The 27938-nt window shown below is 41.6% G+C and overlaps 1 protein-coding gene across 2 annotated transcripts; it reads right to left on the minus strand.

Moving 5' to 3' along the window:
* Positions 1 to 1839: 1839 nt before the first annotated feature.
* LOC118719544 (minichromosome maintenance complex binding protein) lies at positions 1840 to 27926 on the minus strand. Of its 2 annotated transcripts, none has more exons than XM_036439240.2 (16): positions 27628 to 27926; positions 19284 to 19369; positions 18100 to 18240; positions 17948 to 17989; positions 15422 to 15523; positions 13707 to 13851; positions 11127 to 11278; positions 10470 to 10570; positions 9583 to 9755; positions 9186 to 9309; positions 7206 to 7323; positions 5957 to 6122; positions 4521 to 4654; positions 3501 to 3665; positions 2418 to 2506; positions 1840 to 2088 (listed from the first exon to the last, which is right to left on the minus strand). In XM_036439240.2, exons 1-16 carry the CDS (start codon positions 27683 to 27685, stop codon positions 1962 to 1964), a joined length of 1923 nt encoding a protein of 640 aa, XP_036295133.1. In that variant the 5' UTR covers positions 27686 to 27926; the 3' UTR covers positions 1840 to 1961. The 2 variants fall into 2 exon arrangements, with proteins under 2 accessions (XP_036295133.1, XP_036295132.1); XM_036439239.2 differs by having other exon boundaries at positions 9577 to 9755.
* Positions 27927 to 27938: the final 12 nt, after the last annotated feature.

Genomic DNA, 27938 nt, shown 5'->3' on the forward strand with positions numbered 1-27938 from the left:
TCCTTAACATCTTGTGTAGACTATTAAAACTGAAGCACAATTGTGCTAAAATTGGATTTATGACCATAACCCTGACCACATGGAAACTCTTCTATATAAGCCCATAGATTAAGAAAGTTATTCCAAACAAAATCTGGTTTATCTGGTATCTTTAGAGCCTTACTCTGTTGACGTGATTCTCAGCTAAACATTGTCTGTTGTAACTTTGCTAAGTATTTCCACTTTTGTTATTTATTAGTGATGTATTTTTGTGTGTGTGAAGTGTCAAATCGTGTGACTATTTAAAAAATAAAATACCATTGTAATTTAAAATGACAATGTATGAGAATTCCTTGAATAGCATTTTACGGGTAAGTTTTCTGGTGATTCCAATAGTTAGATTGCCAACTTTAATGTCCAGGTGTATAGCAAGGGAGCAAAGGGCTTCTGAGGCCCAGGGTTCTCTTTCCTACCTGCTCAGAGGGACTGAGTCTGAGGACACAGCATCTCCTCCAGGCAGGGCACAGGGGAAGAGCTGTGGTTCTCTGAAAGGGGGTTTTCCTTTCAAGGGACTTCTCTGCAAGACCAAGCCACTTAGTACTTGTCTTTGGTAAACTACGATTCACACTGGCACAAGAAACACACCGCAGCTAATCTACTCTTAAATTTTATTACCACAAATCCAGGTGAGGTTTCATTTCTCAAAGTTTAAGGATGGTCTAGTCTACCAGTTATAAAAATGAAAACCAGTTAGAATACTAAATATAAACTGATAATTTACATTAGTTTATAAAAAATAGATCTGAGTTTAGGAAAAGTTAAAACTAATACTTTTCACTTGTTTGCTAGGCATCATAAATTCCTTCATTTTCAAGGCTGACCCTGCTTCCTTGGCTAACAATGTCCGTTTAGACTTGGGGGTGGAATTTAAGGAATAATTTAACTGAACCATTAATGTTTCCAATTAGGTAAGTCACTGACTAAATATATAACCACAGCTTAAGTGATGTTTCTAACCTCTCCAAACATTCTGGGAGCCACAATGACACCATGAACAATCATGTTAGAACTGTAACTGGTCTGGGGAAAGCCTACTCAGCAGACAATGTCGATCTAATAAAGTTCAAAAAGAATTAACCTTTTTCTAAAGAGGACCTTTCTTAAAAAAATAACTATTTTACTTTCCTCAAGTGAGTGCCATAAAAACAGTGGTTCCCAAATGTACTGGGGTGAAATGAGAAAAATAAGGACAATGGAGAATTTTTTCAAAAAGCTACATTTATTCCATTTAAAGGACAATCTTGTTCTAAAATTGTCCTAATGAAAAAAAATGTAATACAGTGATTTGATCTTTTAGATAACGGCATCTTTGTCCATCCCAAAATTTTGGGAAATATTACTGGTCCATGAACTCTAAAAGTATGGGAACCACTGCCACATTAAAGACTTATTTTTTTGCAGATTAACAACTGTTAAGTAGGGGGGGGGGGGAAGCTTCTGTGGCCAAATGTTTGGGAAATCATTGAAATTCTGCAGTATCATTTCCCAAACATCTGACCACTAAACACATTCTGATCCGCTGTTAATTGAAAAGATGTAAAAAATCTTAAGTGAACAATTCCTGAATGGAACTGCAATGATTTTCATATGAACAGAGTTTGGCCTATAACTTAGCTTCAGCTAAGGAAATGGTATAAGCAGCAACATTATCTTATCAATATTAAACTTTTAATATCAAATACAGTTTTTACATTGTTACTAATTTATATAATTATAAAACAAACTCCAAAAGCTCCATAAAATCAGTAAGGTAAAAGCCCTCACTGGATATTATATAAACTTCAGGTGTTACCAGGCTTGTTTCAGGAAAAGTCCTTGGTTTTTAATACAAAGTATCTACAAAACAATGGTATAAATGATACTTGCAATTTGCAATAATGTGGCTGTAATTTGCCCCTTACTCTTCAATAGGTATCAGATGTTTAAAGTTCATTTCCATTCACACACTTCTGCTGCTGAAGCCTAGTTCTTCTCAAAGACTCGAGTTGCTTTGCTCTTAGCCATCGTTCTCTTGACAGTGTTGTCTGACCAGCACTGAGAGACAGAAACCTGGTTTGAGATAAGAAACAAATTTAAGTCTAGACCTAGGAATAGGAGACAAGATCTGTGGTAGGACCACAAAGAAGTCAAGAACCGAGTCAGACTTCTACAAAGGAATCCTTTAGTCAAATTTGGGAGATGACCCACTCTGAGAAGCAGGCCTGCTTCCACTGAAGTGATCACTGGCCAAACGCAATTTTCAATGAGCCACTTCACAAAGGTTTTTAAGAGGAAAAAGTTCATTCCTATTTTTAAAAGTTTACCTCAGCTATTACTAAATAATTTAGGGGCTTTATTCATAGCTTATGTTAAGCAATTAATGGACAAGTACTACTCACCGAGCGACAACGAGCAGCTGGTGGAGATCGTCAGCCGTGATGCTCTGAGGGTCATTCTTGCGCATTTCCACAAAGTCGTCTTCAACCGCCTTTATCAAAGAGGGAATGCCGTTTGCATTTAATTGGGAAAAGGAAACTAACATGGTCCCTGCACTGGTGTAAAAATGAAGTCAGCCCCGCTTTTTAGACAAATGAGATAACATGGATGAAAGGACTGAGAACCAAAACTTAATACACACAAATGACGTTACTGATGCAAGTATTCCAAACAAGATCAGGCAAACACGCCAGTAAATACAGGGAAGATGATGTCAGTAAAAATGGCAGAGCAAGGACCTCAGAAAATTCTCTCCATTAAAGGGAATAAGAACTCTAGTAAAAATGATCAAAATCTGCTTCATCAAAATTCTGGAGATTAGCCAGAGGCTTGCAGCAGTCTGAGGAGCATTACTTAAGAAAGGCAGTAAGAACCCCGAGCTCTGAGGAATCTAACTTGCCATTCCCCATCCTCACCCGCCTCCCAGGCAGCCTGAGAATGGCCAGCCTGGCAACCACTGCAGAGGGTAGCAGGGCTGGAAGGCTTCCCAAGCCACCACTCAGAAAGGGTCAGCCTTTGACTGGTGGTTCCTGGAAGAACCTGTTTGTAAGGTTGTCTTTAACCTTACATGTGGGGCTTGCCCAGTGTGAACAGCCTCTTCTCCCAGGGCATTTAAAAAAAGTCACAAGCTATTACATTCTTGGCTGCTGCAGGCACTGGCTAACCAAATTTTTTAAAAGGAAAAACAGGGAATGATAATAAAGCACAAAGGGAGAAAATGAGATTGTAAAGGAGCAAAGTTTTGGGTACTACTGTGAGTAAATTGGCATTCATCTCCAAATGATGGTTACAGTTAAGAGTTAAGATGTTAATTGTAGCTCCCAGGGCAACTACTAAGAAAAAAATTATAAAAGACACGGAAATTAAAGTTGTATACTAGAAATATCTATTTCAAACAAAAAGACATATAGAAAACAAGTGGCAAAATTACCTTATCAGTAAATACAATAAATGTAAATTGATAAGTACTCTAATCCCAGACATACCTTGGTTATTTCGTCAGAGATGCTGTAGTCCAGGAACCGCAGCAGGGTCAGATAAATGCGGAACTTGTTGAGCACAGAAGGCAGCACGGCTGAGAGAAGGCTGTCCATGTACTCCTCCATGTTCGGTGGAATCAGCTGTGGCTGTAAGTGGATCTGGCAATCTGCCTGAAGAGAAACAGTGCACAGTATTTTCCAAGTTCTTAAATTAATTGAAAATGTCAGAATGGATGCATCCTCTCTACCAGCTCCTAAGAGAATTAAAAATACTATTTATTATTGGGGGGATGTCACTTTTTAACATTAATTTTTATACACTATATCTACCTCAACAATAATTACAAAAGTTGGCCTTTTCTTGGTTACTTGTTTCCTCACCAGTATCAACAAACATCCAAGGCAGCCAGCCTCTGAAAAGCAGCTAAGGTTTCAGATGTTTTCTTAATCATAGAATATGTATTCCATATATTAATCATTCTTTCCCACAGAAAGCTTACCAAGGGCCATTTCATCCTCATTCACAGGTAGTTTTCTCAAACCACAAGTGAATGCTATCATACAGAGAAACTTGATGCCTTTGGAATAGCGTATTTCCCATTAGTAAGAGCTGTCAGTCACACTGATGATTTACCAGAGTATTTCACCATCGGCAAAAAAATAATCATCAGATGGATCAGGAACACTTTAAAGGAACCCTAAAATATTTCTCACATAGATTGGCAGAAGTCAGTGGGACAGAGGCAGGAAGAACAAAGGTGTGGGTGTGAATCAGGCAAGTTACTGACAGCCTCTACTTTCTATACCAACAGCTTTTTTCGCTTGTCTTGTGATTTGCTGATAACTGATTCTTCGTAGATCTAAGTTTTCATCCCAAGGCAGAAACAAAATAATTCCCTTATTAGTAATCAGCAGCTACAATTTTGAAACAAGTTTAACTTAGTAATATGCAGTAATCAAGAGACAAAAAATATATAAATATATTTCCAATATAACCTCCCTCCCTTTAAAAATGACTCATCGTACGGGTAGGAGTGATCTCCCCTCCGAAGTAATCAAAACATTAATATTGCAAGGGAATTCCATCTGGTGGTAACTGAAATCATAATCCACCTTCTGCCAAGTTATTAGGTTGCTCAGGGCCGTCACGTTATGCACACCTAGAAAAGCAGGAAAATAACTTCTCAGTCATTTGATTTTAATCACCTAAACAAATCAGTTTTACTGACACTGATTATAAGACACGAGGTTTCTTCTGCTTTAAAACAGTATGTAAGGCACTGTCCAATTTACTACGCTAAGTGTTCATTAGGTAATACTTCCCACGATATCTGATACCTAGCATCTGGTATGCAATTAGGCAAAAAATAGGTGCCCAATTAAGTATGATTACTTTCTAGGTGGTGTGTTCCAGAGGGCTAAAACAGGATGGTAGAACTGAAATTATCCTTCTCCACAGGAATGAGGTTATGGAGTTTTATTGATTTGCTACCATCTACTTTTGCCGTAAGTGTACCCAGTCAACACTGTTTCTAATTCTACCTTTTCCTCTTGAACTTAACACCAGCATCATGTCACCTGAGCACAGGTAAAGCTATCTGCTTAATTTTTAACATTTTTTGTTATTTTTTTAAAATATATTTTATTGATTTTTTACAGAGAGGAAGGGAGAGAGATAGCTAGAAACATTGATGAGAAACACATCAATTAGCTGCCTCCTATAAAAAATGTGCCGCAACCAAGATACATGCCCTTGACCAGAATCGAACCCGGATCTTTCAGTCCGCAGGCTGACGCTCTATCCACTGAGCCAAACCGGTTTTGGCATATGTTTTTATTTTTAGAGAGAGGAAGGGAGAGGGGTAAATAGAAACATCGATGAGAGGAACATCATATGTTGGCTGCCTCCTGAATGTCACTATTGGAGACTGAACCCACGACCTGAGCATGTGCCCTGACGGGGATCAAACAGTGGCCTCTTGGTTCCTGGGTGGAAGCTCAGCCGCACCAGGGGGGCCCTTGTAATTTTATAATGCTCTCTAACTGGGCTTAGTGCAAACCATCTGATCTACTAACTTTTTATGTTTTCAGAGATGCTTTTAAATAAAAATTTTAAACTTCATATTGGGCAGTAAAAGTTTTATTACATCTTTTCTACACTTTTTTTTTTTAAGGTAATATATGACTAAAGGCAAAACCTCTTTTTATCTTTGAAGCTATTCACTAATTGTTCTATCATTGTTAATTTGGTGTAAACTGTAAATTTCCATATAATTATAACAACACATAGTTGATGTACACAACTTGCACTATCGATATATGCTTTAATTAAATTCACATGGCAAGCCTTTACCTTAAATATTTCTGAGATGTGAATTTGTTCAGTTATTCTTTTAAGAAGTCATTACAGACCTGGCTTTGACAGGAGGTTGCAGATGGAAGGGAAGCGCCCACGTACGCACCTGAGGTGTCGAGCTGGCCTTGCTCCAGGAGTGTCTCATCGATGACCAGGGACGTGTTGCTGGGCAGCTGGAGGAGCCCGCTGACCAGGCGATTGGCCGTATAGTCTTTGTGGGGAATGAATTTCAAATGGTTCATGTTCTCTATAGTCATCTGGAGACGAAAAGACTGCAAAGAGAAATTTTTAATGAGTAAGGAACTAAGTTTCCTGTTTTAAGAAAACATTTGGAGTTAAACACTGTGTTTATATGGAAGGAACCTATCAACTCACAAGAGGAATCTCATGGTTTCTTGAGCCCTTTTAAGCAAAACAATTATCTATTTCCTAAATAAGAATTTCACTGACTCTGAGCTGCTTTATTCTCAACTGTCTTGCTGTGTATTCTTGAAGATTCTTATATTACCAGAGAACCAAAAACAAATTCCAACAGCTTACGTGCACAGGGCAACAAAACGGAAAATAAAATGCTTCTTTACTCATCAAGCTGGGAGATGCACTCGCTGAATTTAAATCATATCCCTTCACACCCTACAGATCCTTAAACAAACTGTTTCAAGAAAAACCAAAAGCAGAGCACACTGAGCTGTGCTAGGCGCCGAGTCTCCTTCTTGGCCCCACCGGCTGCAGCCGCCTCCTCACCCCTCAGAGCCCACCACTGCACCGCCCTCTGCACCGGCTCCACACTCCACTCTGCTCCTCTCCCCCCCTCGCCTGAACGGCAGGACTGTGGCGGGTGTGGGGTGCGGGAGAAGGGGGTCGAGGAAGAGATAAAGTATATTTTTTAAATGGAGAGGATGTTTGTACTTTGGCTTTGTTGAAGTCAGAGAAAATGAGGGAGGCCACATTACAGACACAAGCAAACCCCCGCTGAGAGCAGTATCTTGTCCACACAAAGATGGCTGTGAGCCCGAAGATGGCCCCGCCCCCCATGAGCCCGTTACTCAGCCTCGGCCTGCTGTGAACAAGGTGTAAAGAGGCAAGTGTTCAGAGGCACACGAAGCAGACCAATTCCACACGCACTTTGGCCTCAACTGAGAACAATTTTGTGAGAGTAACTGCAATTGGGCTCAGTTACATTTCTAGAAATTGCAGCTAAGGCCATAAAAGTGAATGGTTAGGGGCGAGCACATTTTAAGTTACAGAGCCTTGCAGGCTTTGCTTCCTAGTAAAGACATCTATTAAACCTCAAAGATAAATAGTTGGGCTGATTGTGTGCTCAGATCTGTAATATGTATTTATAATGAACTTACTGCTGGAACAAGATGTTGAATAATTCGATACAAGTGTTCTGTGAAGGTGCTATTCCGTGGGCAACCACTCAAGTTAACTGTAAATTTTCCTAATGGAAGAACGTCTCTTCTTGTATATCTAGAAAAAAAGAAGATATTAACCAATAAGATACCCTGGTGATTTCCACCCAAAAAACAACATGGGAAAATTAGCTTATCACTAAAAATAGGTTCCTCTGAAGTTATTTTATTTATCAGAGTAACAGCAATAAAAATAACAGCCAATACTTACCTGAGTGCGGATTAAGTGCCAGGGATGTTCTGAGTGCTTAAATGCTTTCTCATTTAATCCCCAAACACTCTGAAGTAGGTACTATTACCTTTGTTTAACAGATGAGACAGTTTAGGTAACATGACCGAGTGTACATAGCCAGGAAGTAGAAGAGCTAGGATTTGAACACAGGTGGTTGGTTCCAGAGTCTGTGCTTGCAACCATTACATATCATGTGTCAAATCCTATTCGAGCAGGGACTCACAGCACATGTTTACTGTGGTGTAGTTCAGAATAGAGAAAAAATAGGAAAACCTAACATTTAGGGAAACAGTACAACTGTCTACAATGAAAGATTTTACAGACAACGAAACCGGTGTGGCTCAGTGGATAGCGTCAGTCTGCAAACTGAAGGGTCCCAGGTTTGATTCCGGTCAAGGGCATGTACATTGGTTGTGGGCACATCCCCGGTAGGGGGTGTGCAGGAGGCAGCTGGTCAATGTTTCTCTCTCATTGATGTTTCTAGCTCTCTATCCCTCTCCCTTCTCTCTGTAAAAAAAAAAAAAAAAAAAAAAAAAGGCCTGGTTGATTTTGCTCAAGTGGTTAAGAGCGTCATCGGCCCATGGACTGAAGGGTCAAGGGTTTGATCTGGGTTGCAGGTTCGATCCCCACCCAAGTTGGGGTGTGTGCAGGAGGCAACCAATTGATGTGTCTCTCTCACATCAATGTTTCTCTCTCCCTCCCCCAATCTCTCTAAATTCTCAAAAAAAGAACTACGATGGAATGTTTAATAGATATTAAATGATAAAAGAAAGGTACGGATCTGTGTTTACATTATAACTGAGTTCTATGCAGAAATATATATAAATGTAAACAAAAATAATGACAAGAACATGTACCAAAATGTGTTAATAACTTAGATGATCTCTAAATGGTGAGATTATAGATTATTTCTATTTTCCTCTTTATGCTCTTGGAGCTGGTTGAAGGCACGCATGACTTTTGAAACCAGAAAACAAAGAACTATAGTGACCTGAGAGCAAGGGGTCCTCACATCCACACCTGTTAGATGTGCACACAACAGACTTTGTTGACTGTTAATTAGAGAATTAAGAATGCAAAAAGGGCCGAAACCGGTTTGGCTCAGTGGTAGAGCGTCGGTCTGTAGACTGAAAGGTCCCAGGTTCGATTCCGGTCAGGGGCATGTACCTTGGTTGTGGGCACATCCCCAGTAGGGGGTGTGCAAGAGGCAGCTGGTGGATGTTTCTCTCTCATCGACGTTTGTAGCTCTCTGTCTCTCTCCCTTCCTCTCTGTAAAAATCAATATATTTTTTTAAAAAATTAAAAAAAAAAAAAAAAGAATGCAAAAAGGATAAGACAGTTCATTTTACTCATCAGCCAGGTCCTTTATCTGATACTAGAGGCTCAATGCATGAAATTCATGCAAGGGGCTTGCCCCTGGCAGCCTCGTCCGGACAGTTGCTCTGCTGTTCAGTCTAATTAGCGTATCAGCTCTTTATTATATAGGATTGGCCCTTAAATTTAAAAAGAACATCAAAATGCTCAATGTGAACTGAGAAGAGATGGAAAAAGGACTCTGCCAGTTAATTTGGTCTAACATTCATTACAAATGAAAACCACGTGATGATGAAATCCTCAGAAACCTTCCTCTCTCCCCCTTTCAACAAAGCACCAGCTCTCGCCATCCCCACCAGGAACATAGCACTTACACTGTAGAGATGAGATGTAATATCAGGTATTCAGCAGCCAAACTATCTCCCAAAAGGGCATGCGTGAGGAACCCAAGCAGTTCTGCTCTGACTGGAGACAATTCGGACATGAAGCTTGAAACAACTGGAGAAGGAAAGGAGACCTGATTTAGAATAAACACAGCAGTTCCTCTCGAGTGCTTCAGGTTAAAAAGGTAACTGCGGAACAAAACCCACTCCAAGTCAGTATATTGTCCAGACTCTAATGAAGAGAATTATCCTACAGGATAAAGGGGCAAAGAACCAGTGGCCATTCTGACCAACAAGAACCTGACTCAGTTTCCCCACGAGCACACGTCACAGGCGGCCCCCGACACACACTGGGACATCTGGGTCCCGCGTTGGCACTTACACTTACAGGTTTTGCTCTCCTCTTTGTTCAGGGAGGCCGGCAACAATGGGTTGATGTGTTGCAACTTCTGGGCTAAAACCACATGAATTCTTGGCACCAGCGAGGCGGGAGGACTGTGCACCCTCTGTTCTTCGGCCATGTCCGCGCATTCCATCGGGTCCAGGAGTGACCCAGCGTCCCTGCGGAGAGGGACAGCGCTTCAGCTCTGATACGCCCGTTTCAGAGATGTAACAATAACGTACATCTTAGGGAAAAAATGAGAATTCAAGCCAAGAACAGTTTTACCTGTACATCTTTATTTATTATTATTTTTTTAATATATTTTATTGATTTTTCACAGAGAGGAAAGGAAAGGGATAGATAGCTAGAAACATCGATGAGAGAGAATCATCCATCAGCTGCCTCTTGCACATCCCCCACTGGGGATATGCCCGCAACCAATGTACATGCCCTTGACCGGAATCGAACCCGGGACCTTTCAGTCCGCAGACCGATGCTCTACCACTGAGCCAAACTGGTTTCGGCTACCTGTACATCTTTAAACACACACACACACACGCACACAAAAGGGAAAATGGCTCCCCCTTCGTTGCCTCACACATTTCAGGCTGGGGGGGATCATGTTATGGTAGAACGTACTCATCCTTAACTCCAAGAAGAGTAGCATTTGTACTTGGTATGCTGTCACCTGACTCAATGGGATATCGTTTGTCTACTCACTAGTCATTTCAAAACACAGACTTTCTTGAGCTACCAGCTGGAACATCACATGTCACAGAAGATCTCAGAAACCGGGGTCTTTTTCTCAAAAGCCATCAGGTATCTATTATTCATTCTATTCTAGCCTGTTAATTATTAGTCATAAAAAAAAAAAAAAGAACAGAAAGACTCACCTTTCATCGTTGTTCAGTACACTTAGCACGGGATCCACAGACAGGATGCCATATAACTCAAGAACATCATTCACTTTGAAACAATCCCCATCTTCATAGATCTAATGAGAGGCAACATGACATCGTGTTGTTAGGACTAAATAACACCGACAAAGCAGAAGGTATTGGTCGTGAAATAAATACTATCATAACTTTAGAGAGAGAGAGGAATAACCCCTTTGCTTCACAAATTGAGGCCAAGAGAGGCAAGTGCTTGCCTGAAGTCATTCTTCTAGTTAGCAAGTAAGTTAATTAAAATGGAGGAACCCTGACGCTCTGACCAACACGTTTTCAACATAGCACACTACAAAGGAGAGGCTTTCCCCAAAGGATGGTTATCGACAAAACCAAAAACATGCATAATCTCAAAATCTATTGCCCATATCAAAGACGGGGAAACATAAAAACAGGGTTAAGAGATTAACAAAAATTTAGATTGGCCATGAGGTCTTTCACTATAAAAAAAAAACTTTCAAAGTTCTACACCATGATGGTCTTTAATAACCGTCAAAGCCCCCTATAGGGGAAACCCAATACGTATAAGTACAGCAGGAGAAACACTGGGGTCTGGTCCTCGGTTACGAAGTGTCATTAAAGCACGTGTGTGTGAAAGTTCACCTTCACGAGGCACGCGGGGCCCTTCTCCCCTGGCAGTGGGAAGTTCAGGTCAAAAGGAGACGAGAGGTTCAGGGGGCTCAGCTGCTGTCCGGTAGAAGCTTCAGTTTCCAGGCGTTTTGGCTCACCACACCCCTGAAGACTGCCGCCGCTCCCTGAGTCAGAGGGAAGCAAGCATCGCAGTCATTTCTAGGCGTCCTGCAGATAAAGGCCCTTCCTCAGGAGCGTTTCGCGCTTGATAGAAAGGATGCTCCTGAGCTCACAGACTTGTTAGTTTTAAGGAAATAACACATATCAGCAAAGCCCTTTCTCTGACTTATAAGTAGAACACAGATTATTATAATCTGGAAAATTTAGTCATTGTTTCTCCTACAATCAAATGGCAACAAATCCCCCCCATCAGATTCCAGGGTAAGTATTTTTAAAAGTTAACATTAAGATGGTTTCTTCGACATCTCTGACCGAAGGCATATATGGCCTCTGACAACAGAACCACCTGGTAGAACAGCTTCCTACTTCTAAGCAGATTAAACCAGAGCAATAAACTCACTCACCAAGCAGTTATTAACATCCACTATGTACCAGGAATCATACTAGTGATTGGGGATACAAAGATGATTAAAAGAGGGGCTCAAGCCTGGAAATAATCGGTTTAGGGCAGATGACTAATTAGAATCAACATATAGCCTGCCACACCACAGGATACTGCTCAGCAATAAAAAGAAATAAACTGCTGACACACAACAGCTTGGATGGATCTCAGGGAATGTTGCTGAATGAAAAATGTTGATCCATAAAGTTTACCTACTGTCAGATTCTATTTTTATAACATTCTTGAAATGACAAAGTTATAAATTTTTTTTATTAAATATATATTTTATTGATTTTGTACAGAGAGGAAGGGAGAGAGATAGAGAGTTAGAAACATCGATGAGAGAGAGTCATCGATCAGCTGCCTCTTGCACACCCCCTACCGGGGATATGCCTGCAACCAAGGTACATGCCCTTGACCGGAATCGAACCCGGGACCTTTCAGTCCCCAAGCTGACGCTCTATCCATTGAGCCAAACCGGTTTCAGCAAAGTTATAATTTTTTTTAAATATACCTTATTGAAGTCTTTTAGAGAGGAATCGAACCTGGGACCCTTCAGCCCTCAGGCCGACGCTCTATCCACTGAACCAAACTGGTTTTGTGGAATGACCAAGTTATAGAGATGGAGAATAGATTAGTGGTTACCAGGGGTTAAGGACTAGGGGATGGACAGCAGAGGCAGGAGAGAGGTGGGCATGCTTATAAAAGGGCAATATGAAAAGTCAAGTAAGCACTTGTCCCGTATCTTAACTGTAGTGGTGGGCACATGAATGTACGGGTGTGATGAAATTGCAAAGAACTGAATATGCGCGCACAGATGCCTGTAAAGAATGTGAATTCTGAAAAAGGTCAATGGACTGTATCAATGTCCACTTCCTGGTCATGATATTCTACTATAATTATACAAGGTGTTACCTCTGGGGGAAATGGGTCAAGAGTATACAAGATCTCTCTGTATTATTTCTTACAACTGCTTGTGAATCCACACTTACCTCAGAAAAAGTTTAAAACTATTTATAGCCTAAAAGATTGCCTAGAAACCAACAAGTAAACTTTACAATAAATACTATACTCAAATAAAAAACTAAAAGCCCAGCAGTATGACATTCAAGCAATCAGACAAGAAAAAGATGTGAGAACCAATTGCTTAAATGAAAAGCATTACCAAAGACCTGGATTTTACCCTTTATTGTTATGATACACCACTAATTTCAATAACCATTTGGGTAGGTGGAGAAAAAGAGTACATTTATATATGTTTACTGACAACATTAAAATTTTGAAGACATTAAAATATTCCTTAGCATTAAGGAAAGACAGTAATATGAACTTACCCTATATAATAAAAGGGTAATATGCAAATTGACCAAAGGGTGGGACAACTGGTCTCTATGATGTACACTGACCACCAGGGGGCAGACACTCAATGCAGGAGCTGCCCCCTGGTAGTCAGTGCGCTCCCGATACTCGGCAGAAGCTGGGCTCGTGGCTGGCAAGCGCAGCAGCGGTGGTGGGAGCCTCTCCCGCCTGAGGCCACACTAAGGATGTCCGACTGTCCCCCTTGGGTTCCCAGACTGTGAAAGGACACAGGCCCAGCTGAGGGACACACACCTCCCCTCCCCCTGCACACACAAATTTCATGCACCGGGCCTCTAATAAAATACGAGAATAATATATTGTTAAATGAAATTCATTAGTAACTTTTTGTTTATAAACTGACTCGTATTTGCCCTCTTGACCCAATCATACAGAGATCAATAAACTAAATTTGTTTTCCTTCCTCTCTCTTTAACGTGCCCTCTAATTAAAGGTGCTGAAAAAAATAATTGAACATAAAAGGAGAAATAAAGACAAACTTATCTACCTGGCATAATAAAGAAATTCACCATGCATAAAAACTATGGTGAAATCAATAATGGTATACCAATTCTGACATTCCCTTATGCCTTTAGAAAATTTTCAACTTCTTGTCTCTTTGTGATCATACCTACCTGTCTGTTTGGCACCCGCATGCTGCTCTTTCTGTTTGTTAGGCTGCAGGTCCATGTCTTCGTCATCTTCATAACTCCTCTTGTGACGACTGGGAGTGTAAGATGTTGAAGGACTGACTCGAGCTTGGTTTGCATTAATATAGGCGTTAAACAAAAGGTTAAGGAAAAGACCACTATGTACTAAGTTAATTATATGACTAATAAAAGATTGCTAATTTGGCAATTTGCTTAAAATAAAAAAATTGTTTTTAAAGGCTGGACTTCCAGATTTGGTCATGAGAGGCTACTATTAAGCTTAATTTATGCCCCTACTACTGCTGCTGTAAAGAATTGTAAAAATGGACAAAAGACATGAAGCAGCTATTTCTCTTTTTCATTTGTTTTGTTAATCCTCACTCCGCCGAGGACATTTTCCAATGATTTTCTTAGAGAGAGTGGAAGGGAGGGGAAAAGACGGAGAGAGAGAGAAAGATCGATGTGAGAGAGACACAGCAATTGGTTGTCTCCCACACATGCCCCAACCAGGGCTGGGGATCGAGTCTATAACCAAGGTACATGCCCTTGACTGGAACTGAAGCTGGGACCCTTCAGACTGCGGGCTGATACGCTATCTACTGAAACCAACCGGTTAGGTCTGTTGTCTATCATTAGACATCAGAGAGCATAAGGTTATGATCCTTGACTGAGTAATATAACGGGTGAACTCCACTTTATCCCCATCTCCCTCTAAGGGGCATTTTCTAAATCGCACCAAAAAGAAGTGGAGACCCATCTCTTGCTGGGTAGAGACAACATAGTTCAGGGCTATGGGTATAAAAAGCTATGGTATTGCAGACAGGGACCGGAGGGAAAGGAGGTCCCTGCCGAAGACAGAAGAGGACCCAGAAATCTGTGCAGGTTCCATCTGGGTCTCTGGCTGAATATAAAAGGGTGGATTCCTTGAGGTCTAGCAGAGAACAGCTGCTGGTTGGCTAGGAGCTAAATGAAGGTTCTGGAAGTTGCATAACACTTAGAACTGGACCCCACTGAACATACCGGGCACTTAGGTGAGACCCAGGAATAGCACATGGCACGAGTAAGAACTGCCATGCAGCAAGCCTACTCCAAACTCACCGTAACGAACCTCAGAACCGAGCTTGGACATTCAAGAACAGACGTGAGGAAGCTATGGTGGAAAAGCAGGACAGTGGTTGCGAGGGAGGGGAGTGGTGGCTAGAAGCAGAACTTCCTGGCACAAGTTCTTCACTTTGAGACATAAATCACTGGTGTGTACTCTTAAAACCTATGCATTTCAGTGGATATAAACTATGCTTAAAAACATTACTAACTGAAACTTCAAATAAGAAAATGAAAACGAGATGAAGAGTTTCCACAATCTCCTCTCAAAAGAACCAATGTATTTTCCCTTAAGAAAATTAGAATTAGTTGCAATTTAAAACTGTTAACTTAATTATCATGTTCTCTTTTTTTTTCTTTAATATAATTAAATCTACCTTCACATTTTAACAGTATTTCAATATAGAAATGTACCAATTTTATCATTTCTCAGGGATGAATACTTAGATTGCTTTACAGGGTTGTTTTTTGTTTGTTTTTGTTTTCCCCCAGTAGCTTCACTGCGATAAAAAGACTGTTTTTAAAAACTCAATCTAAATTATGGTCTTTTCAATTAAAATAATCAAGGACTATAATAAGAAAGTTCAGATAAAGGATATTTCTTTCACCCACACAGATTCCCCAGGCACTGGAACACAATAGAAATTCTGTCTTTCCAAAGTGGTAGTTCGTGGAGAGTTTAAATCAACTTCTTGCTGAGGCTGTGATGTACACAAAAGTATTTTTAAAAGTTTATTAAGAAAAGCAAAACAATTTTTAACTTAGCAACTACATTTTTATGCTATTTACTATAAAACAATAGTTAATTATTTCATTGCGTTAACTGAATTAACAAGCAGCTAACTAAATCCAAACTATCACTTTTTAAAAGAAAACTGATATAAAAATAATTTTACGAGCAATAATCAAAACACTACCTTCCCTCAAATCAAAATACACAGCACCCTGTATGTTACAAAATTAAATCCTTTTTAAAAAATATATATATTTTATTGATTTTGTACAGAGAGGAAGGGAGAGAGATAGAGAGCTAGAAACATCAATGACAGAGAGTCATCGATCAGCTGCCTCTTGCACACCCCCTACTGGGGATGTGCCCGCAACCAAGGTATTACATGCCCTTGACCGGAATCGAACCCGGGTCCCTTCAGCCCCCAAGCCGACGCTCTATCCATTGAGCCAAACCGGTTTTGGCAAAATTAAATCTTTTAATAAACAGGGTGCTTTATTTATTTATCTTTTTAAGACAAAGCACATGGTAACCCCACTGTCTCTTTCATAAAAAATATATCAGAATCAGCCTATATAAAAGGAATTTAATGAAATGCTCATTACGAGGTAGCTCTGAGATGCGAGCCAAGACTCAGCTAATATTCCCTAAAAAAAGCATATTCTCTATTTCATATGTGCTTAGAAAGTGCTAAAGGACCCAATATGTAACATTTAAAAATTACTTTAATAAACATAATTTTATAGTACAAAAAATCCTCTTAAAATAAAGATGTATATTTAGTTTTGTAGAGGGGGAAAAAGAGGATCCAAAAGACATCAGGTTTGAGCCTGAGATAATCTGTATAAGCAGGGTTTTCTGTTTCTTTCTTTCCAGGGCTGAAGTCCCCTTTTCCTGGTACGGTGCTGTTACTATGACACGTTAGCCACACGGTACGGACTATCTTTGCCTTTGGTAGTGTCACCAATGGATGGCCACACCTGTTTTATTTTCCTGTCCCAGGTACTGATGACTGAGCTGTAGTCAGACTGCATCACTGGGCACCAGAAAAAGTTAGGTATTAAAACATCAGCCTCAATGAGAGTTAGGGCTCCTAAATCAGGAGATGCAGTAAGCATTTAAAATTGATTTGTCAGACTTGGGAGACATTTTACCGATGGAAACACTCTGAACAAAACTACCCTGGGAGACCTGAAGGTCATCATGTGTAAGATAAAAAAATCATCTTTCATGAGTCCATTTCTCTAAATAATTGTAGGAAGTTAAATTTTTGTTTAATAAAATCTTTTCAGCAACCTTTCAAATAAGGGGTGTCCTTCTGTCCAGATCGGGCCAATGAACCGGAACACTTTATTCAATAAGGAAGAACTTCTGTGAGTGAATGGGCTGGGATTAGGCTTCATTTTTTTCACGCTGCAAGTCTGACTTTGCTTACTCAAACCTCCAGTTTAATCTCTTGAGCTTTGAGTAAGCAAAGTCAGACTCGCAGCATGAAAAAAGCTCTGGAAAACCTGATTTACAAGGATGGTTTGCGAGGCAGAGCATTAGACCAGAGCTCCACCGAGGTCCCACCTTCCTCCTGAGCCCTGCCTGAGCTCCTGCCTCCTCCATCTCCGCCTGTGACACTTGTTTTCCTTCCCAAAATGCACAACTGCGGTCTGTGCTACAACAGGACCACATGGAAAACAAAGACAACCAATATGGGGACATCTGAGGCTGATGTATCTGTTTTGAAATGCCGATAATATTTTTCTACTATTAAACTAGAAATAAATTTTAAGCTGTTCCCAGTTATAATGCCAGGTATGTTGAACAGGTTTCTTTGTGACATTGAATTTAATTATGCATGTTGCTCATGATCAGAAAAGCAGTTGTTTAAAATGTATTCCACTGTAACTGCTTTATAACAAGTTCCTGCCCCTTCCACATCTGTAACTGCTCCTGGATCCTGCCTTCTCACCTTTCCCACCACTGACACTTCAGAGAGCAGCCAGTGCTTCCTTTCATCAAAGAAGGCTTAAGTTTATTAAAAACTGTGTTCCTTCCAGGAAAAGAGAGCAGAACTTGATCCAATTTAATTAAGCAAGTGTTGAGCCCCAAGTTAATCTTCCACTTTCATTTTTTAAAGAAATTATCACAACTTGTAATTTTTTAAAACAAGTACATAGATACTAGGAAAAGAAATAAATTAGTTTGTCATTTATAACATTCCACATTCTAAGAGATTTTAGAAGACCAAAAATATAAAAGAGAAAAGAGCAAAAGCATTCCACATGACTTCTTAGGATTTATTTATACACACGATAAATTTAAGTAAACCAAAAGAAACCAATGAATTCTAAGTTTAGAAAAAAATTCTTATTAAAAATGTTTTATGGATCTTAAAAATACATACCCCACATTCTGCTATGTCTCTGTATTTCCCAAAATGAAGAACCTATGACCCAAACAAAGGATAACAGTATTATAGCAATACATTTAATTCAAAAACACCATAAAATACACTAATTATAAACAGAAAGTTCCATGATAAAAAGCCATACGTACACGTGCTTTTGTGTTTCGGTTCACTGTTTCATAAACTCCCATGTAAAACTCAGGGTCAAACATATCCTGAATCATGCAGCGAAACTTCACAAAACTGTTAGGTTTCAAGTAATGAAGGGGAACCTCATTCAGTGATGGTACCTTCAAGGAAAATGACTCATCAGTACGGTAGTCTGTCTATACAACATTAGGCTCAAATACACACACAGACCCAAACCGCAACACAGGCACAAAGCCAGCCCCATTAGGAAGCCAATATTCTCAATACATAGTCAGCATAGCAGCTGGACAAAAGTACCTCCGAGTTCTTCCAACTTTGTGTAATGGCATTTGACTACATTGTAAAAATAAATGCATTTCCTGTGAACACTTTCCAAGTAGCAGAAAGGCATTTGTCTTACTGAGCTCCTTTTAAGACTAGTACGTGCTGCTCTGTCTTCAGTTTGGAGGTCACAATCTGCACACCAAAGGGTCGAAGGTTCAATTCCCAGTCAAAGTGCATATGGGAGGCACCTGACTGATATTTCTTTCTCCCTCTCTCTCTCTCTCTCTCTCTCTCTCTCTCTCTCTCTCTCTCTCTCTCTCTCTCTCTCTTCCCCCCCCCTTCCTCTCTCTAAAAAGCAATAAAATTTTTTTTTAACCCTGACTGGTTTAGCTCAGTGGATAGAGCATCAGCCTGTGGACTGAAGGGTCTCAGGTTCAATTCCAGTCAAGGGCATGTACCTTGGTTGCGGGCACATCCCCAGTAGGGGGTGTGCAGGAGGCAGCTGATCGATGTTTCTCATCAGTGTTTCTAACTCTCTATCGCTCTCCCTTCCTCTCTGTTTAAAAAAAAAAAAATCAATAAGGGATATTAAAAAAAATTTTTAAAGAGTAGTACATGCCAACTTTTAAAAATAAATAATAATTAAAGCTCACAACTACCAATTTTTTTGTTTTAGAAAGTAACACGGTCAGTTACTGCCATCTAGAGGCACCAATACAGAAACATTTAATTGCCTGATTTTAAATTTAAGTTGTAAAAGAGACCCAAATCTTTTAATATATATGTACTTAAAGCACTTAAAGCTGAAGGTAGTACACATTAATTTACATATTTTAAAATTATATATGGATAACAACTCTACTAAGAGAATCTGGCCATCTGTCCCACCTTCTTCCCCCACAAAGAGCAATAAGCTTACCCATTTAGGAGCATTATTTTCTTTCAGCTTTTCCTTAAAATATTCAATTACTTTCTTCTCCCAGTCAGGATTAACTCCATTTTGGGCTGAAAGACAAATATACTTTTCAAATGTCAAGCTACACTATAGAATAATAGGCTGTTGAGGTAAGTGCACAGCCAAGACAAGAAGCTGCCCACCGGGAAGTGGCAGTCACTCATGTGTACAAATAGGCTTCTTTAGTAAAGGCCAGCTTGCAAGTATCTGGTATTGCTGGACAATTAAAGGACTGCCTTAGACAATCCCAAAAAAGAAAAAGAATCAAGCACACAGTAACTGTCCATTACTTATTAAGCCTATCGTATACCCAGCACTCTGCTAAGTTCTATAAGGACACTTAGGGTGGAAGGAACTTAAAGATAAGCTATGTGATAGATAGAATAACAGCCAAAAGCCAAGGAAAAAAACACCACCACCACCTCATGCAGGCCAAACAATCTCAGAGAGAGCTTCTGATGGAGGTGGTATTGAGCTGGGCCTTCAAAGAGAATAGAACTAAGACATGCTGAAGTACCGGGGAGTGGCACACTCTGGATCTGGTGGGCCGTGAGGTCTGAAAGGTTGGCGACCGCTGCTCTAGATCAGTGGTCCCCAACATGGGGCAATTCAAGAAGGAGTTAACAGTACATTTTTTGCATTTCTTATTATTCCAGGGGCCTCAGATACAGTATATAAATATGTATTGTGACAGTTATGCATTTCAATTCTCTATTACGTATTTTGAAACTTATTTTTTCATGTCACTTCATATTATTTTTTAAAGCAATTTCTTAGTGATTTCTTCCTCAGTACTTCAGCTGTCCTTTCGTTCTTTTATTTTTCTCTTTCATGGATGCCATGTTCTTTGGAAGTTTGTTTAGACCAAGTTAATGGCCTTTTAGGCTTCCCCCACATGAATAGGAGCTCGTATTTTGAATAGTAGGAATCATATGTCATGGGGGAGGGATGTCAGAATTTGAGAGATGCTTAGGTTGGGAACTACTGCTCCAGATCAACCAGTGTCCCAAGAATTTTAAAACATGCAGCACCTGACTACTTAGTCAGGGGCACTGATCTCTCTTCCCTTATTGATTGTTGGCTGTCAAATAAAAACATTAAACAGCCAACAATCAATGAACATATACCTGTTGTGTGTGTGTCAGGCAAAAAATATGTATTAGCAATTAATTGATGTGTGTCATGAGATGAAAAAGGTTGAAAGTCACTGCTATAGACTTAGTGCAAGGTCGAGGATGAGCACTACCAGAAATTCAAGTCAGTGGAGCACTAGGTGTCTGGAAGCTGCCGGTGTGACCCAGGTCTGTCTGAAAGCTAAGCCATCCCAGAGAAAAACAGAGTGGAGCCAGATTCCTGCAGACAGTTTAGCTGCTGGGCTGTAATTAAGCCCGACACACTGTTACAAGACATGTATTCCTCTTTCTTGTTTAAGCAGAGCCAGCTGAGTCATTTGCAACCCAGAGTCCTGCTTGGCACACACAGACCTCTCCATCATACCGTGTTTCCCAGAAAATAAGACATCCTCCGAAAATAAGACCTAACACATGGAAAGATAAGACATCCCCTGAAAATAAAACCTAGCGCAACTTTGAGAGAGAAAATTAATATAAGACACTGTCTTATTTTCGGGGAAACAGGGTATTTTCTATGCTTTCTTGGCCATCTGAATTTGAATGCCACTGCACACTAGCTTTAAGGGGTCAGGGAACTGAGGTACTAATTCTTTGTATATTCTAGATGTAAGTCTTTGGTCAGATATATGTAAGGCAAATGCTCTTTCCTAATCTGTAACTTTCTTAACAATCTTAATGCTGTCTTTTGATGAGTTTTTGATGTTGATAAAATCCAACATATCAGCTTTTTCTTTAATGGCCACTAACCCCAAGTTCATAAAGATATTCTCTTAGATTTTTCATTTTTCATATTGAGGTCTTTTTCCAAAAAGATTATACTTGTCAAACCAGCATTATTTTAAAAACTTTCTAAACTAAATTACTTTCACACTTTTGTCAACAATCAATTCACTGTATTTGTTAGTCTATTTCTAGATTCTCTATTATGTTACATTGATCTACCTGTCTACCCTTATAGTATTACTATACTGCCTTAATCACTATAATTTGATAGTAAGTCTTAAAATCAGGTAGTTAAGTTCTTCCAGTTGTCTTATTCTAATCCTCAACATTGCTACATAAATCTGAGAACCAACTTAACTTCCATATATAAAATTTTGATTAGTGCCGAAACCGGTTTGGCTCAGTGGTAGAGCGTTGGTCTGCGGACTGAAAGGTCCCGGGTTCGATTCCGGTCAAGGGCATGTGCCTTGGTTGCGGGCACATCCCCGATACGGAGTGTGCAAGAGGCAACTGGTTGATGTTTCTCTCTCATCGACGTTTCTAGCTCTCTATCTCTCTCCCTTCCTCTCTGTAAAAAAAAAAAAAAAAATCAATAAAATTTTGATTAGAACAGTGTTGAGTTTATAGATTAATTTAAGGAGAATTAATATCTTAATACATTTTCGCCCAGCCATTATGACTCAATGGTTGAGCATCAACCCATGAACCAAGAGGTCACTGGTTCGATTCCTGATTAGGGCACTATCCCCAGTAGGGGCCATGCAGAAAGTAGTTGACTGATGATGTTGCTCTCATCGCTGTTTCTAATTCTCCCTCTCCCTTCCTCTCTCCAAAAATCAATGAAATGTGTTTTTTTTTTTAAATAACATCTTCCAATCTATGAACTCTCCCAGGGAGAAAGCATTAAGAAGCCTGCATATGGATTCTTCAACTCTATCTGTGTCTTTTCCCAGCTATCTATCCTCACTACACTGCTGTAATAAATCTTAGCATGGACCCACGAGTCCTACTGAATCTCTAAGGCCAGGCGTGTATCAATAGTTCATTTATTTTTATTGTTAAATAGTATTCCACTGTATGGCTGAACCATTAATTTGTCCAATTAGCTATTGGACAGATTGTCCCCGAGTTTTGATAACTAAGAACAAAACAAGTATAAACATGTGCATGTAGGTTTGTGTGTAAACATAAGCCTTAATTTCTCTAGGCAAAAACCTAGGAATGGGAGAGTTGGCATATGGGAAATGTGTGCTAACTTTATGACTGTTTTCCAGAGTGGCTACTTCATTTTGCATTCTCACTGGCAATGTATGAGAATCTAGCCATTTATATCTTTGCCAGTGCTTGCTACTGTTTCCCCGAAAATAAGACATCCTCCGAAAATAAGACCTAGCACATGGAAAGATAAGACATCCCCTGAAAATAAGACTTAGCACAACTTTGGGAGAAAAAATTAATATAAGACACTGTCTTATTTTCAGGGAAACAGGGTATTGTCACTATTTTTTTTTTCCAATTGTAGTTGTTCTAATAGGTGCTGATAAAGTGTCTATTTAAATCTTTTGCTCCCTTTTAAAATTGTGTTTTCTTTATATAATCTAGATACAAATTCTTTTATGAGATACGTGATTTTCAAAAAACATTCTCCCAGTTCATAACTTATTTTTTTTTTCTTTTTTCTTTTTTTTTTTTTTTTTTTTTTCTTTTTTCTTTTTTTTTTTTTTTTTTTTTATTGATTTTACACAGAGAGGAATTGAGAGGGACAGAGAGTTAGAAATGTCGATGAGAGAGAAACATCGACCAGTTGCCTCCTGCACAACCCCCACTGGGGATGTGCCTGCAACCCAGGTACGTGCCCTTGACCGGAATCGAACCCGGGACCTTTCAGTCCGCAGGCCAACGCTCTATCCACTGAGCCAAACCGGTCCCGGCCATAACTTACCTTTTCATTCTCCTAATAAATATCTTTGGCATAACAAAAGGTTTTATTTATTTAATCCTCACCCAATGAGACTATTTTTTCCATTGATTTTTAGAGAGAGTGGAAAGGATGGGGGAAAGGGAGAAAAAGAAACATTAATGTGTTAGAGACACATTAAATGGTGCCCCAACTGGGGGTGGAGGATTAAAAGTGCAAAGAAGGTATGTGCCCTTGACCCGAGAATTGAACCTGAGACTCTTTGGTCCATGGCTGATGCTCTAACCCACATGTGTCAAACACAAGGCCCGCGGGCCAAATCCGTCCCACCAGGCCTTGCAATGTGGCCAGCACCAGGCTGTTTTCACTGCACTCCACTGAGTTTCCATCACAATGACAGTTTATGACTGTTCAGTAAACCATTCGGCCCGCGATTTAGGCTGGATTTTAGATTTTGGCCCCTTCTCTGATTGAGTTCGACACCCCTACCACTGACCCAAACTGATCAGGGCAGAGAAGTTTTTCATTTTGATAATGCCTAATTTATCAAATTTTTGTTTTATGTATTGTGTATGTATAAGAATTCACTGTGAAATCCTGGGTCTTATGGTATAGAGTTTCTTTTTTGGGGAAATCTAAATGATAGTGATTGCACACCATCGTGAATATATTAAAAACCAATGAACTTAAATTTTAAAGTGGTGAATATTATGAGCTACACCTCAATGAAAAACTTTGCAAAAAAAAAAGAACTAAAAGCAAAAACAGTTAAAAATGATTACCTCAGTACGGGAAGGGCATACTTTTACTCTTCATTTAATACCACTATGTTTTTCGTAAGCATGTGCCAGTTATTATGTAATGAGTTTAAAAATGCATATTTACATATTTATGCCTTTTGCCATAGCTGCCCCATCCATTCTTCTCTGAGAACTTTGCGGCCCCCTCCCGCACCCCCCCCCCCCCGGGTGTGGGCCTCAACAGTCATGTCTGCCTACATAGCCTAACATAGCTGTGCTCTGGCCACAGCTGACTCGTGTGGGAGTGGACTCCTGACTCCATAGTTTCTCTAACCCTGGAATTTGGGGTTAAATGGGAGTGCTAACTAGTGTGAGTTGAAACTAAGAACAAGTGAATTTGGGAGCTCTGGAGAAGAGGTAAAGTTGGACTGGATTCTTGCTAGTTTCCCATCCTGACACACTCAGGAGTCTCTCTGGATACCAAGCCACCCTCCCTTGTTTTGGGGTTCCACAGCCTCATAACAGATCCCTTCTTATCAGTGGCTACCCAGGGTGTGATGGCAGGAGAAATCCAAGGTGGATACAAACAAAAGGATATTAATTGCCTGTTTAGAATCATGGTGACGATAAAAAGGCATCCCAACTTTCAATCAATTTTCTTACTGCTTAAATTCTCTAAATACTAGAAAATACTCCTTCCTGCCGTCCTTCACATACCACTGCTTTTTTGTAGGAGATACAATCAAAGTACCTTGAATATAACCAAAAATGATTATCTTGACTCACCCAACAATTAAAAAAGAAAACAATAAAAGTCAGAGTTGACAAGCATTCCTACTTCTGAAATTAACAGTGGCTATTAATTCAAGTTTTTAATCAATTTAAATAAAGAAATTTTCTTTTAAATAAAAAATGATTAAAAGGAAAAAAAAGTGTACAAAACTTCCTTTTTTGGAGATTCCTGCCTTTGCTTGAGGAAAGCACGTTGGTATGGATCACGAAATGAGCGGCAGCTGGGGGCTGACTAGCATTATACACATCACAGAGCCCAATGGAAGCATTCCCAAATCTTCACTTAAGCCTAGGACCTCAATGTCCTGCATATAAAGAACTGAAACATTAAATGCATTTTATGAAGGCTTGCAGAAAAAAACTTTACACATGAACAATTATAATACGGCCAATACAAATTCAAAGTACAGACTGGTTCACAAAGATAAATGAAGACTCATATAGTTATGAGTAGCCACTCAAAGAATTTCAAAGTTTCTTATCTGAGCCAAGAAGAACTAGGACTTCTATATAAAAGTAATTCATATGGGACATGCTCACAAATTCTCTGTATAAGTACCGCGCGCTAACCGATTGCGCCACTGGAGCTTCAAATTCTCTGAATCAATCAATATAAGGTCTGCCAGGACTGACTTAAGTTTGAGATGTGTGGTCCAGAAACCATCCACTGCCTCTGTTCAGCTAATGCCACCTAGCACTTCCGATGTGCAAAGCATATGCCAGGCAATGAGGAATGTCCGTGAATAAGGCAGCTACAGACCAAGACCGCTCAGAGTCAAAATTCAGCAAAGGAACCAGAACAAGTAATTTCAACAACGCGCTTTACGTGCTAACTTCCAGGACACACAGGGTCCTGGAGTAACTCAAGCAGAAGTCCTTATGTTCCCAAAGGAAGAGTAAGATTTAGCCGGGGAAGTGAAGTGGGATGGGAGGGAGGGACCAGGCAAAGGGAACATCTGATGCAGAAGGCCCGAAGGCAAGGCTCAAAGTCAAAGTGAAATGCAAAGTGAAAGTTCCGTGTGAGGGCCATGTGGTGGTGAATCTGAGAGTCAGGCAGGGGGAAGCAAGGAGGCCATGAACCACAACAAAGTTGCTGCATTATTTTCCTATGGAGGGGTCAAGGGGAGGAATAGATTTAAACAATGTCCTACTAAACCAGAAAGAGTTTAGAAGTTTAACACCTGACATACTTCTCACTCAAACATACCCATAGTGCTGTTTTATAAAGTTATTCAATACATTCCCAAGTGACAGGAAAATACAGCAATATATATACACACACACACACACACTATACTTCAAAACAGCCTCTATAAATTTTTTTTTAAGAAATCACACCAACCCAGTATTAGTTTCTTCTCTGTAAGACACACCTTATATAGGAACAAATTATTCTTGGGGGGGAGAGGATCAAGGTCCAGGTCCCCACAATTCACAAAATTTTCCAACTGCTGTAAAGCCAGTGCGTTTTACCTAAATTGTATCATTTCTGTACCATGATGAGATGTGCCCCTTAGGATTATACACTTAGGAGACAAAATCGATACAAATGTTAATTTGTTAAATTACCCTCCCCATATCTTAGTTATGCTGAATAAGTGAGGTGGTTTATTATTTGATAGAGATTTGATAGGTATTTCTCATAAGTAAATGTTCTAAAGATCAGTAACTGGAACTGCCCCCATTAGGCACCAAAAGTTTACACTTTTGAAGGGTTTTTCACATAAAGTCTCTGTGAGTCTGCACCCAGATAAGCCAACGATGCAATTTAACCTTCACTCCACATTTTGGATATCAATTAGGGTTTCCCGTATTATGAACGTCAATTACTAGGATTTGGCAGAGGGATATTTGCCCCTTCCTCAAAGCACCCTTGATGGATAAATGATTTTGTGTGTGTGTAAGTGGTGGTGGTGGGGGGGGGGTGTTAAAATATATATACACAGTTTCCATTTCTCCTTTATCAGGTTATCAGTGTTCACCGGTTACCACGCAGATGCCTACCCAGGATTCCCTCTAATTCGCTGCGTCTAAGTTTCAGCCTGCGAGCCCAGGTAAGGGCCCGGAGTTCCCATTCGGGGAGCTGGCAGAGTGCTGAAACACACATTTCCCACCGCCCGCCCGCCCGGCCCGGAGCGCCGGCCGCTGATTGGCCGCTCCGCCCATCGCCGCCCCACGGGGCTCGGAAGGAGCAGAGGCCACGCTCCGGCCCCGAGTGCCTCCCGGCGGCCGGGCGCTGGGGGTCCCACCCGGGGGCGCCGATGGCGTCTGCCTCCTCGCCGGGCAGCAGGGGAGCTGTCCGGAGGCCGGGCGGACCGTAAACAACCTTAAACTTTAAGTGACCCGCCCCGCGCCCCGGGCAGGACAGCAGCATTCACCGCGGCGACGGCAGCTGCAATGCCCTAGCGCGCCGCGGGTCCCGGCCCTCCGGGCGGGAAGGAGCGGAGCCCGGCGAGCTCTGCACCGGAGGCGGTGCCGGCCGCCCCGGCGGAGAATGAAGCTGTTACAACAAATCTTATCTCGCAAAGGGAGGGCGTGTGTGGCCGCGGCGAGTGCCAACTTCTGCGGCGGGCGGCGCTCCGGCACCGGAAGTTTTGAAACAGCCCGCAGGCTCCGGGGCAGAGCGCCTTCCTCCGCCGCCCCGCGGGCCTCCGGGGTCCCGGGACCGCCCGCTCCGGGCTCGGCCCCGCGGGGCTCGGGCCGCCGGCGGAGCGGCCGGGAGCGCCGCCGTCAATCACGGCGCCCGGCCGGCCGCCCGCTCCTCGCGGCGTCACGGTGGCCGCCCCGCCGGCGGCCGATCCGGCAGGTGGGAGGCACCTGCGGCCCCGCGGCTCCGGGGCCGGCGTCTGGGCGCCGGCGGGCAGGCCGGCCGCTCCGTCTGGGCCGCGCGTGCCCCGAGGCGGCCGCTCCGCGCGGCGCGATGCGGCCCGGCGCCCGGCCCCCGGCCCCGGCCCCGGCCCCGGCCCCCGAACTCGGCGCCGCCGCCCGCCGCCCGCACTCACCGAAGAAGCCCTGCACGATCCCGAGCGGGTGGCTCAGCCAGTCCTCCCCGCACGGCATCTCGCCGGGCGGCGTCCCGCGCCGCGGCGCCTCCTCAGGGCTCGGCCGCTGCTCGCCGCGCCCTCCCACGCAGGCGGCACGCGGGGCGCGGGCCTCGGGGACCGCGGCGGCGGCGGCGGGAGCTGCGGCCGCGGGAGGCTGCGCGTCCGGCCCCCCAGCCTCCACTTCGCACAATGGCGGGAAATAGGCGCCGCCGCCGACCGCGCTGCTGCCGGCCTGGGTGGAGCTCGCGCGGAAGGGGCGGCGGGCGCGC

This window comes from Pipistrellus kuhlii, unplaced genomic scaffold (genome assembly GCF_014108245.1).
Source record: "Pipistrellus kuhlii isolate mPipKuh1 unplaced genomic scaffold, mPipKuh1.p scaffold_m20_p_15, whole genome shotgun sequence".
Classification (NCBI taxonomy): Eukaryota; Metazoa; Chordata; class Mammalia; order Chiroptera; family Vespertilionidae; genus Pipistrellus; species Pipistrellus kuhlii.